This window comes from Narcine bancroftii, chromosome 3 (genome assembly GCF_036971445.1).
Source record: "Narcine bancroftii isolate sNarBan1 chromosome 3, sNarBan1.hap1, whole genome shotgun sequence".
NCBI classification, from domain to species: domain Eukaryota; kingdom Metazoa; phylum Chordata; class Chondrichthyes; order Torpediniformes; family Narcinidae; genus Narcine; species Narcine bancroftii.
In genome coordinates this window covers 351,321,135-351,334,529 of record NC_091471.1, presented here as the reverse complement: position 1 = coordinate 351,334,529, position 13,395 = coordinate 351,321,135, and the positions used below count along the sequence as shown (strand labels likewise).

The 13,395-nt window shown below is 40.2% G+C and overlaps 1 protein-coding gene across 14 annotated transcripts in view; it reads right to left on the bottom strand.

Annotated features, from left to right (window-relative positions):
- helz (helicase with zinc finger) overlaps positions 1-13,395 on the bottom strand; it is a 266,938-nt gene that overhangs the window by 178,279 nt on the left and 75,264 nt on the right. For all 14 annotated transcript variants that reach the window (XM_069929767.1, XM_069929772.1, XM_069929768.1 and 11 more), the window contains 4 exons: positions 12,432-12,507; positions 11,646-11,844; positions 10,225-10,332; positions 2,713-3,013 (listed from right to left, as the gene is read on the bottom strand). In XM_069929767.1, coding sequence (XP_069785868.1) covers positions 2,713-3,013; positions 10,225-10,332; positions 11,646-11,844; positions 12,432-12,507 — 684 coding nt within the window. The remainder of the gene's footprint in view (positions 1-2,712; positions 3,014-10,224; positions 10,333-11,645; positions 11,845-12,431; positions 12,508-13,395) is intronic.

Genomic DNA, 13,395 nt, shown 5'->3' with positions numbered 1-13,395 from the left:
CTGTTATGGTTCCAGGATGATTTAATTGATGAGAATAAAATACAACAAGTAAATGGACATTTCTCAGACTGCCAATATCTTGCCTCAGAGATCTCCATTCTGACCCCTATTCAAGAAATGGAGAGAGTTCACATGGGTACATCATGTAATTTACAATAACAAGTCTGAAGAATAAAAACACGAGCCTGCAGAATAATACAGGTGAGTAAAAAAGGCAAAGATAATGGAAATGTAATTCAACACAGAAAAATGTGTAATACGTTCAAGTAATGGAAAATAAAGGAATTCCTACAGTGGAATGAATTGATATTTAAAATAAGCAATGAAGTGGAAGAATAGAAAACATTTAAGTACTTTAGAAATTCTAAATTATAACTGCTGCTAAAATTCCTCAAAAGTGGGGTCAAGGCTTTACTTAAAAGCACCGACGCAGAAACAGACAGTACAGCACAGTGTAAATCAAACAATAGCTTGGGCACGGATGCAGGAATGCACACAATTCTGAGTCCCCTCACTTTAGGAAGGCGACTTAAGACAGCATGAGTAGATCGGGGATGAATAGATTTTTTTTTAAAAGAGAGTTTGCATTTTACTTACTGTGAGAAGGTATAGGGTTAACATTTTACTGAAGCATTCAATATTTTGAAGGAAAAAGCAAATGAACAATTCCATTGGTCGCCAATCATAAACTAGAGGTATAACATTGGAATATCCATTGCAAAAAAGGTGTGATTAAAAAAAGTAAAGCATTATCAGAATAAGGAACCCTAACAATAAATTCAATGTGTTACGGGCCCAGAGGACCCCATAACCCAGCAGCAATAGAAATTCACCAAGACAACTGGTTACGTTAACAAAAGTTGCTTTTAATTTTCATAAAACATAAAAACAAGATCAAACTTTAACTTATTACTATTAACTTAACCCCCCCTTCTAATTCTATGTGCACGTGTATGTAATCGGTACATGTTCAGGAAAGTTATTTGCTTTAGTATTCCAATCATTCACTTCTCACTCCTCCAAGTTCATTGGTATCAGGCAATTCTTACACATTCACCAGGCTCTGGTGCTTAAAGGTAAATGGTTATCACTCAGGAAGGTTCTTGTTGGTTTCAGAGAGATATTTGTTGCTGGTTGGACACACACAAATCAATCACTTCCGTGTCTTGCGGAAGAAACTTGCCCCATCATGGGTTTTCCAAATGATAACCTCTTCTTCCAGGTCACCACAGAGTTCCTCTTGTTTCCCTTAGTTCAGGAGAAACCCTCTAGCCAGCCATTTCTTCTTGCAAGGACTACAAGGGTTTTCAACAGGCTGAAATCAGAACTCACAACCCTTCTTTAAAATAGGGTTTTCAACCAGCCTGCCAGCTTGCCATGTTGCAGCCTCAAAAGCAGAACTGACCTCTCTCTCTGCTTGTAAAAAACCAAACCTCCTCCCAAGGCTCCAAACCCAATCCATGAAAGATCTTTATCAGCACTTGATCCCAGACTTTTCATTTGCACCTGGTTTTGAAATCCTTTCCAAAACAGTTCCACTGTCTTTGCAAAAGTCACTGATGCCTGAACGTCTAGATTCAGCATTTTAAATGAGATGTTTCATTACTGTTTGTGAAGTGACCTACACTGAATCCTCACAATCTATCTCTTTTAAAGACATATATATATATAATATAACCCATAATAAATGTTAACAATACTGAAAAGGCGATTTTAAAATTATACAAATGAGGCAGGAAAAGGTTGGAATACATAGCAAACCACACCAAAAGACCAATTTCAATGATTTATTTCAATTTAGTTATCCAAGTAGTGACAACTCCTATAGAAAGGCAGTGGTGCCCTGCCTGAATTATTTCTAGTTCCTATCCCTTTAATGCAGTAGGGCTATCCTTACACATGGAGAGGACAAATGGAGACCACAACACCATTGAAAAAGGAGTCAAAATCCTCATCTGAAATGTAGCTGGTTTGTCTCGCCATTTAATTTTTATTTCAACTTAGCTCTATTGATAAACAGAAAGTCCTTTCACAGCTCAGCATGAAGTTGGGGGTGGGGGGGGGGGGGCAGGGTCCAGTGATATTGCTGAAACATCTTAATACATTAAAAGACTTAACATATACAAGCTAAAAAGATTACCTCCATTTCTGTCTGAAATGGAAACTTCTACATCTTATACGACCAATCAGACCACAGATACAATAATACTAAAATTTTGTTTAAACACAGTAAAATAAGTGTTAACTCCCCAAATATATTAGGAATGAACAATGGAGAAACATTTGAAAAATGTAATCTATGCATCTAGAAAGAAGGCAGTTAAAAGATGTCAAATTAACATAACAGTTACCTCCAATCCACCAAAATGCAAATTAAGTAAATTTGAAGCAGACTATACTTAAAAAATTAATAACTGCATTCATTTACCGAGCAAGAGAACAGATGCTAAAACAAATGCAATTAGATTTTACATAGATTAAAACATGGATTATATTTTTTCTTATCACTAGTTTATCTTCCATTCCTTTGAGTCAATTAACCATTAACATTTCATCCTTACATTCAATAAAGCAAACATGTTGGATGGATCATTCAGGAGAATATCAATAAAAAACATCCAGAGGCTTTTCACCCATTACTCAAATTCTTCAACAAGTTCTAAATTTGAAAACACACGTTTCCTTACATGGGAAATGGAGTGAAATTCATACCTTCTATTGATGCAGCGTCCACCATGATCCGTTGCATTAAGACGGGCTCAGACCCAAAGTCAAAAACTACAGTTTGGCGAAAAGTTCCAAAGATTTCTGTGGTGAATTGTACACTAACTCTATATATACAATGGTCCATTCCATTCTGAGCCATCTTTCCTCCTCCTAGCCACTCTTGACAGTTATCTGCTACATCCTGTACCACCTGGGTGTTGAGGTCCCCAACAGAAACAGTCACAATGGAAAAATGAGGGCGATGAGCATCATAGAGCAGGGCGATCCGATACAGTGAACGTGCAGGCTGAGGAAAGGAAAGAAACCATTCACTTACTCAATACTAACTCCAAAAACAGCACATTTATTTCCAGCTCCATAGCTCTGTTCTTTTCATCTTATTCACCTTTGTGAAATGTAATTCATCCTACATTTTTACTTCCTTGTAAATTCTACAGCTTTCATGTCTGTTAAAGACAGATCCATCCTTTTTCAGCACCAGTGAAGACTCGTATTTCATCATCACCAATTGAACTTAGTCCATCAAACTCTGGATCATTAAATACAGAACATGACTAGGATTCCTCCAGAAGTCATTTCATTAAACTTTTCCTCATACACCAATCACATCAGAAAATGGGGGCATTTAGTACATCTAGAATAATCAGTTGCATTCAAAACTCTTCTGACAGAGCAGCATGTTAGGCTTCGATCAGGATTTTGATACCAATGAAAACTGAGAACCTACTGTTGGCAATCTTATAAAAATATCCAGCAGTTCAGGTAGCATGTGCAAAATGAGAAAGAGCAAATGTTTCAAGTCAAAAATTCTTCAACAGCAGGAGGTGGAGTGGGGAAGGCAAGTGAGGTGGCAGACGAAAGGGCATGAATAAAAGCCGTAAAATGAGAGCGTTTGGGACATCAATGATGCAAAATGCAGGAGTTTTGACATGCCCAATAGTTCAGGCTGTGCTTATGTAAGAAAAACTGAGCCAATATAACATAAGGATGACTTGCAGCAATAATGGCCAGTTTTGATGCAGAGAAAGTGAGTTCCTAAAATATAGATTTGATACATACAAGAAAGACCTGAATGTTGGTAGCAACACAGTGGTCACCCAATCTGCATTTGGTTTCTCCAATGTACAGGAGGCTACATTGTGAACACCAGATGGGTATTATCACTGCTGCACTTGAAAGCACTACACGCCCTAAAATAGGGATGAGGTAAAAGGCCAGGTGGTGCATCTACATTTGTACAAGTGCCCCGAGGGGAGTGGTTGGTGGAAACTGAAATGCACCAAGGAGTAACAAAGTACCAATCATTTCAGGAATGCAGAGCAAGATGAAGGTCCCAATTGATGGATCTTGTTGAATAAATTTAAAAAATTGTTGGAAAATCCATTGAACGTGGAGGTCGAGGAAGAAGGGAACTCTATTCTTCCTCTGTCTAGGTGAGGGGATGGGGGGCATGGTGAGACCAGAGATGTACAAAATAAATGAGATGCTGTCAAGGATTCTGTCAATTACAGTAAAAGAGAAGCCACAGTTTAAGAGAAAGGAAGACATCTCTTATGCTACATAAAGACACTTTTAGAGCAAATGTGACAGAGGCAAATGAACTCAATAAAATTAAGCCCTTCACAGAGGCAGGGTGGTAGGAAATATAGTTGAGGGAGCTATAGGTGTCCGTAGGGTTTTAGTGGATGTTTATCAATAGTCTATCCTGAGATATACCATATATGTCGACATATAGGATGATAAGAAACTTTAAAATGTCACCTCCAAATCAGTGTCATCTTATATGCCAGATCTAAAATACGAAACGACAGCAAAGTCTCAACACCACTGCCATCTTTCCCTTCCATATCCTATCCCCATCCTGCCGGTTCTAACTAAAGAGTCCCAGTCAGGCCCTAGGCGCACTCTACCACATTCCTTACGCTAACAACGTGACTCAACTCCAAGCAAATTGTGACAGCAAAAAAAGTGCTTGCGCAGTAAAGGGCATTGCTAGTTCAGCGAGGCAAACTTGCCCATGTCCAATGAAGTTTCAATGCTCTCCCTTGGGGTCCATCCACCCAGTCCAACTGCTGTTGGCCATAGTCTTTAAATGGCTGTTACAGGAACCGAAAGTGGTTTATTTTAAAATATGCTTATGAAATTTACAGGGTAATTCGGGATTAAAATATTGTGACAGTATCACTCCACTGGCCAGTGGTAAGTGTCAGACTTGGAGTTCATCCTCTACAAAGGGTTTAGCTCAAAACCTACATTTTAGGGGGAAATCTATGGGTTGTCCTGCACGAGTCATCCCATGTGCTGGTACATATTGTAGAATAGGATACAGCAAGGAAAGGAACAGAGATGGATCACATGAAAATGAGAACAGCGGAAACTAGCAGCAAAAATACAGAGGTTATCGAGTTCAGAATGAACAGCGCCAATGTTGCAGAATATGAGTGCAGCAAAGACTGTTCCATGCATCCCACAAAATGACAGGCATTGTTTGGGCCCATGCAAGTTGCCACTGCCATCACTTTGTCATCCGGAAAAAGTGATTGGAATTGAAAGTGAATTTGTTCAATCTGAGAATTAATTCGCCAGGCAGATGAGTGTGTTGGTGAAGGTGAAGTGGTTGAACCTCTGTTCCTACCAAATCCCAGGACTCTCCAATTCAGAATCATTGTTGGGGCTTCAACCAGGCCATCCTGAAGAAATGTCTGACCAATGATCACCAACATATGACCCACGCAGCCAGAGGAGCCAACATACTTGAACTATCACCTTCAAAAACACCTCCTGAGCCATCCCATGCCTGTGCTTTAGCGAGTCTGATCACCTGGCTGTACTTCTGTTCTCAGCATACAAGCAGAGACTGAGGTCTATAGCACCGGTGAAAATATGGTTGAGGGAAGCGGAAGAGTGCCTGCAGGACTGCTTTGAATTGGTGGACTGGACCATATTTACAGACTCATCTTCAAACTTGAATGAATAGATATGGCTGTCACCAACTTCATCAGGACCTATGTAGATGAGTGCGTGCCCACGTGCACATATCGTGAGTACCTAAACCAAAAGCCGAGGATGAATCAAAGGATTCACAACCTGTTGAGGACAGGAGTCAGTGGGTGTTTAACACCAGTGATCCAGATTTCTACACGAATCAGAATTTATTATCATTTTTGGTGTTTTGTAGTAGCATCAAAGAGCAAACATTCATATTATAATCATTTACCAACATGACTATTAAAAAATCGTGCATGAAAAATAAAGCAGTGATCATTCAGGAATCTGATGGCAGCAGGGAAGAAGCTGTCCTTGTAATGTTGAGTGCTCATCTTTAGGCTCCTGTACCTTTTTTCCTGATGGTAGCAGGGTGAAGAGGGCAAGGCCTAGGTGGGAGGGGTCTTTGAGCATAGAGGCTGTTTTTTTAAGACACCGTCTCATGTAGATGTCCTCAATGGAGTGAAATCTGGTGCATGTCAAAGGCCGAATTAACAACGCTCTGGAGTTTATTCTTGTCCTGAGAGTTGGCACCTCCATACGAGGCAGTGATGCAACCCGACAGAATGCTCTCCATGGTACATCTGTAGAAGTTTACAAGAGTCTTCGGTGACAACCAAATCTCCTTAGACACCTCACAAAGTATAGCCGTTGGTGAGCCTTCTTTGTGATTACATCAACATGGAGGCTCCAGGTCAGATCATCGGAGATGCTGACACCCAGGAATTTGAAGTTCTTGACCCTCTCCACTACTGTGCCCTTGATGAGGACTGGGTCGAGTTCCCTGACTTCCTCCACAATCATCTCCTTAGTTTTGCTGACGTTGAGTGCAAGATTGTTGGCGTTACACCATTCAACAAGCTGATCTATCTCCCTCCTGAACATTGCCATTTGTGATTCTGCCAGCAACTGTGGTGTCAATGGCAAACTTGTAGATAGCATTGGATTTGTGCCTGGCCACAGTCATGGGTGTATAACAAGTAGAGCAGTGAGCTAAGCTCGCATCCTTGGGTGCATTTGTGTTGATAATCAGTGAGGAGGAGACACTGTTTCCAATTTGTACTGACTGTGGTCTTCCGATGTGAAAGCCAAGGATCCAGTTGCAGAGAGGGGTACAGAGGCCTAGAGTGTGTAGCTTCTTGACCAGCACTGAAGGAATAATGGTATTGGCTAAGCTGTAATAGATGAAGAGCAGCCACATATATAAATTGCTGTTTTCAAGGTGATTCAAAGCTGAATGGAGAGCCAGTGATATTGCATCTGCTGTGGAGCAAATGAGACGATAGGCGAATTGCAGCGGGTCCAGATCTTTGCTTAGGTTTGTGTTAATTCTGGCCACGACCAGCTTCTCAAAGCATTTCATCCCAGTAGAAGTTAGTGCTACTGAGCGGTAGTTGTTGAGGCAGCTCACATTACACATCTTGAGAACCTCTGACTGCCATAATGAGAGGTTGAAAATGTCCGTGTACACTCCGGCTAGTTGGTTGGCACAGATTTTCTGTACTCTGCCAGGAATGCTGTCAGAGCCTGATTGATCTCTAGACAACAGCAAAACATACATTAGGCTGCTGTACAGTAATTACAGCTCAGCTTTCAAAACTATCAACCCTCAGCAAGCTTCAAAAGCTGAGCCACTGGACCTCCCTCTGCAACTGGATTCTTGACTTCCAATCGCAGTCAGTGTGGACAGGTAACGTCTCCTCCCTACTGACAATCAACATAGGCACATCTCAAAGATACATGCTTGGCCCACTGCTCTACTCTCTCTACATCCTTGACTGTGTGGCCAGGCACAAATCAAATGCCATCTACAAATTTGCCAATGACACCACCATTGTCGCCATCACAGACTGCCAATGAGGATGTTTTCAAGAGTAAGATAGATCAGCTAGTTGAATGGTGTCAAAACAACTACCTTGCACTCAACGTTAGCAAAACTAAGGAGCTGATTGTGTACTTCAAGAAGGGGAAACCAGAACACAAATGGGTCCTCGTTGAGGACTCACCAGTGGAGGGTAAAGAACTGAAAATTCCTGAGTGTCAACATCTCTGAAGATCTCTCCTGGGGCCTTCATGTTGATGCTATCATAAAAAAGACAGGCCAGTAGAAAAAAATTGTTAGAGTTTGAGGAGATTTGGTATATCACTAAAGACATTTGCAAATTTCTACAATTGTACCATGGAGAGCATTCTGACTGGTTACATCACTTTCTGGTATGGAGGAGCAGAAAAAGGCTACAGAGAGCTGTGAACTCAGCCAGAGACATCATGGGCATTAGTCTTCACTCTATTGAGGACGACTCAAGAAAGCAGCCTCTGTAATAAAGAAGTAGGAACTTTTTTTCCATGCAATCTGGCAACGTGAAAACGTAGGAAAATTTTGGGAAGATATATGTATTATATTGGGTCGAGTTATGAAGATGCAAGTTTTTAAAGATCCCAAAATATTTTTATTAGGAGATATTTTTGATTTGAATTTAGATATTTATCAGAAGATTTTAAGTGTAGCAATAGCAAAGAAATGTAAAGCTGTAACATGGAAATTAGACAATAATGTGGGGTTGAAAAGATGGCAAACGAAATTACTCAACTGTATACCATTAGTGAAAACGACGTACAATTTACAGAATCAACGAGAAAAATTTGATAAGATTTGGAAACCTTATATGGATTTTATTGCTATAACTTCATCTACAGCAGGGGTGTCAAACTCAAATTCACGGAGGGCCAAAATTAAAAACTTGGACAAAGTCGAGGGCCGAACTAAATATTTATTGAAAATTTTCAACAACATCTGCATGTTTTCTCTTCTTTCAACATATGTAATGTTAAACTTTAGGATATAACTTTAGGAGGATAATGTTACAGGTCAGGAGTAGGTAGCTCAAGTTCACCCTTTGCTTGACCTGAGGGAAACATATTTGGTCCCTGTGGAGATGTAGTCAGCATTCACAGGCTGTGTCCATTTTGGCCTGCATCAGGACTCAGCATTTCCTACTCACTCCTCAGGCTCTAGGCCTCTATTCACCCTCGACCCACCATCCCTCTACCTGACCAGTCCTTTATCCAACCTCTACTCACCCCTCACTCCACTCGCTCCGCCTCTACCCACCCCATCCTATACACGCCCCTCTACTGCCTCTCCCCTCAACCTGTTCCTCCCTCTACCCGTCTCTCACCCTCTAATCACCCCTCCCCCACTCGCCCTGCCCCTCCCCTTTTACCTCTTCCCTAGCAACCCCTCCTTCTACTCATCCCTCCCTCTAACTGCCCCTCGCATCACCATAACTTCCCCTGCCCATTACTCCTCACCTACACCCTCTGCCCACCCCTGCTTACCCACCCACTCAGGCCCAGCGCGCTGCCGATCAACCTTTGCGGACAGCCATCATCTCTCTCTTCACGTGCAGGGCCGAACCAGCCGTCCCTGGGGTCCGCGCGGGTGCAAGCGCTGAAGGCCGTGGCGACCGGGAGAAGTGCGCTCGCGCTGTGGAAGGGCCGTCCGGTGCCAGTCGTGCGGGACTCGCGCTGCCCGGGGGCCGTGCGCAGCCTGCCATGCCCATCGCGCCGACAGGAAATCACAGGCGCTCGCCAATCCGCCGCACCGCTCGACAGGTGGGAGAAGTGACTGGTTGTGCAGGGAGCCTTCCAACCGGCTTGCCGGCTGATGACATCGACAGACTTCTCGTGTTACAATTTCTCGTGTTACAATGGGGAAGGATGTGCAATGAAGGGGGAGGATGGTGGGGGTGACATTACCAAAAAACAGCATCGGCTCTCGCTGCAGGGCGGGCCACCTCTAATACATTTTTGAAATTATCTTGCGGGCCAAATATAATTATATTTGGCCCACGGGCCAGAGTTTGACATGTGTGATCTACAGCATCTGCCACTCCCGCTCCAACTCACCTTAGTTAATTTAAGGTTCAAGATCATGATATAAATCTGAAATTTAATTAATTAAGAGGTTATATGATTACCAGGAAAGCTTTTCTTCTATCTTTCCTACTTTTTTAGGGAGGGGAGGGGGAGAAAATATGAAATTATGTATTCTTTTTGCATTGTACTTGTATTGATGCAAATGAAAAATAAAATTTACAAGAAAAAGAAAGCAGCCTCTTTCATTAACTTGCCCTCTTCACACTGCTACCATCAGGAAGGAGCCTGAAGATGAACATCCAATGGGACAAAAACAGGTTCTTCCCCTCTGCCATCAGATTTCTGAATGGACAAAGAACCACAGACACTACCTCACTTTTCCACTAATTTATTTTTATTTATTTTTTAAAATTGTGCATGCATGGAAATGTAATTTACTATTAAACATACCCAAATGTGATTTCGTCAATTGTATTCTATATATTTAAAAGATATGTAAGCTTTGTATGTATGGAAAGGGGGAAGAAGGGAGAGACTGTTTTGTTTTTGTTTGTAAAAAGGTTTAATATATTGTGATATTGAAAATTTTATGTATATTTTTTTAAAAATCATAATATTCAAAAAAAAACTTACTTTACAATGAAGTATGAAAGTCCATAGTTGACTGGATTTCTTGGTTGTCACAGTTATTGATAATCCTGGGCTATGTTCCACAGCTACTCCATCCACAGATTCACTAAGCTTTAGAAGTAGAATACAAACCCACTTTAACAATACTGTTCTTCCAATGGAAGTAATTTAAAATAAAATTACACACAAGTGAATAAGCATTATTTCAACTTTCCCAAAGTGTGGCTGCCTATGCTCAGCTATCTGTTCACAAGTCTGATAAAATTGATTTTGAATGCAAATTTTACCACTCGTTGGTTGGGTTAAAAAGGATGAACTGCATTCACCCACCAGTGCCTCATTCAAATGAGAATAAACACAGCATGTGTCAGCAGTTGTGAGATTTTGGAAAATGCAAGAACCAAGCCTGTCCAGTTTAATGGCTACCTCTGGGCCAAAATCACCAAAGCTGATTAATTAATCCTTTGCTATGCTGTGCTTGCTCACTCATAGTAAATTGTTGAAACACTTTGGAAAATATTTTTGGATACGAGGAGGTGTGAAAGGCTATTTATAAATGAAGAATTTATTTCCTCCCTCATATCAGAAAAATTACATAAATCTAAATCAGAATTTCAGAAATCTACTTTAGGTCTGGAGATTAGGTGGAGATTGGAACCTTTATTCATTCAACCTGGCTGTGTACAAAGATGAGATCCTTCTGGGAGGGCCTGGCGGATCATTCTGAAAAAAATTAAAGAGGTGGATTTTCCACAGGATCTGGAATTGAACCTCCTGTGAAACATTATGGACATGAGTTTTAAACTGTCTCGATACCAAATTCAGTTTGTGATGGTCACCTTGTCAGTAGCCAGGAAGGGTATAACAGTCACGTGGAAGTCCAAATCCCAACTAAATATTACACAATAGAATACGGAAATGCAGAGTTGTATTCCCCTGGAGAAAATCACGTACAATTTAAGGAGGAAATATGGCACATTTGTTAAGGTGTGACAACCCTATCTGCAACACATTGGTACGCAGTTATAATTCTACCCTTTCTGAAGAAAGAAAATACAACAATCCATGCCAGTAGTGAAGTGATTGAGATCAATGAAGTGGGTCGTGGGACAGATGACGTGCTCTTGTATTTTGTTTCTTATCTTTTTTCTTTAGGGTTTTTCCCAAGTTCCCTTAAAGGTTTGTGACTTAACTGATATTTGGATCTTTGTATTTGTTTAATTTATATAATCTTTTCTTTGTTGCATTAGGGTATGGAAGGGAGGGGAGAGGGGTTGGGGAAAATAGACTCTGTATGTAAAATACTATTGTTGAAAGATATTGTGTTGTTTTTTGGATTTGTATGAGTTGTTGAAAATCAAAAATAAAGTATTCAAAAAAGGAATTTCTTTCTTACTTGAAATCTACCAAACATAATTACGTACCACTTTCTCTGGAGATAATGAGTTCATCCATTTTTCAATTAAAGTTTCCATATAATTTCCAATAGATTGCTTGTTTTCCTTTTGCTGTTTTAAACGCATCAGCCGTGAGGAGTAGCGTTTCTGCCATTCAGCCAACTCCTCCTGTGAGTGTGCAGATGTACATTGTGCACCATATCGACATATTTTCTGTTCAACAAACCTGAACAAAAAATACAATAATAGATTTCTAATCAGACAGAAAAGCATTTCCATTTCACATCTTTTGCAAATTTTCCTGGGTTTCCCCTTTTGTCATTAAAAATCATCTTTCTCTCACCAAACATTATATATGAGCCTCTGGCCTCATAAACTGGCTTCATCCCAATAAACTGTCACAACATGAAGTAACACACCATGCTACACTGTCTATCTGCTGTCTCGTTTTTTTTAAACCCTCATTTCCTCCCTTCCCTAAGCCCATCAACCTTTTTACACCATTACAAAAACGTACCTTACCACAGATACCTGGACCACTAAGCATTCAATATTACGTATAGCTTCTCATATCCTTCAAATGAACTCAACTCATGGAAAATACTATACCTCATGCTCTCAAAAGGAAAGGAAAAACAGCTGGGAAATACAGACAAGATGACAGATAAAAGAATAAATGCATACACCAATAAAAAATTGTTGTCAAAAATGAGTCACATCATACAGTTCCTAAACAGTAGAATGGCTACTTCAGGAATTAGTCCAATAAAGAAAGTGGTAATTTTTTTTTGTCACAGTTTCTGAACAATTTACCTTTTGCAAAGTGTGTATTCTTCACTACAGGTGACACCTCGAGGTGGAGGACGGAATTGCCATCCATCTTCAGAATCTGCAGTGATCATTTGATTATATTTAACACATCTAGATTATTCCATAAATTCATTCATTTGATGAGTTGTTTTATTTTTTAATTAAAATACCACTGTAGCAACATTTAATGGTCTGGTTAATAGAGATGAAGAATCAAATGACCAAAGATCATTCAAGCTCAGTGAAATTCTCAACAAGCCAGTCAATTTACTCAGCCACAGCCAATTTCCAAAGCAGTTAGCTTAAAGAAACACAATAACCAGAGGAAAATAATAATTAAAAACCCCCAAAAATCCAGATTTCCCAATGCCAAAATGAAACAAAAGTAATTTTAATTTAAATTATTCACAACTATAACTTGCATTTCCCTACCCTCTACCCCCCCCCACCCCACCTCAACTCACAGATAATCTTGTGGTCCCCACAGAACAAAAGCCCAATTATTCTATTGATTCAATAAGATAGAAGGGGTGCAGAGATGATTTAATAGGATGTTGACCAGTCTTCAGAAACTGAATTACAGGAAAAGGTGAATGCTACAGCAGAATCTGAAGCCATGCTGTTCAAATATCCAGCAATCTGCAATATCTGGGGGCAGGTTCCCAAATTCTAACTCTCAGTGAAATTCTAGAATGGAACTTGGCAACAGCTGGGCTGCAGGGCTTGAAGTGACAGTTGGAAGTACTTTCATTTGTTTGGTAATTCCCAAACTCCCCTCAGCATTTTTATACCAATGTTTGAGCATCAATTAAATGACAAATCACCTAATTCATAAATGGTTACAACAGACTTGCCCCTTGTAATTCATTCAGTGTGAGGAACTTTACAACAACTACAAGGAACATGCTTAACAAGTTCTATATATTTGTCAAGTTGAAGGAGAAACTTTTACATTATTTGTCAGTTA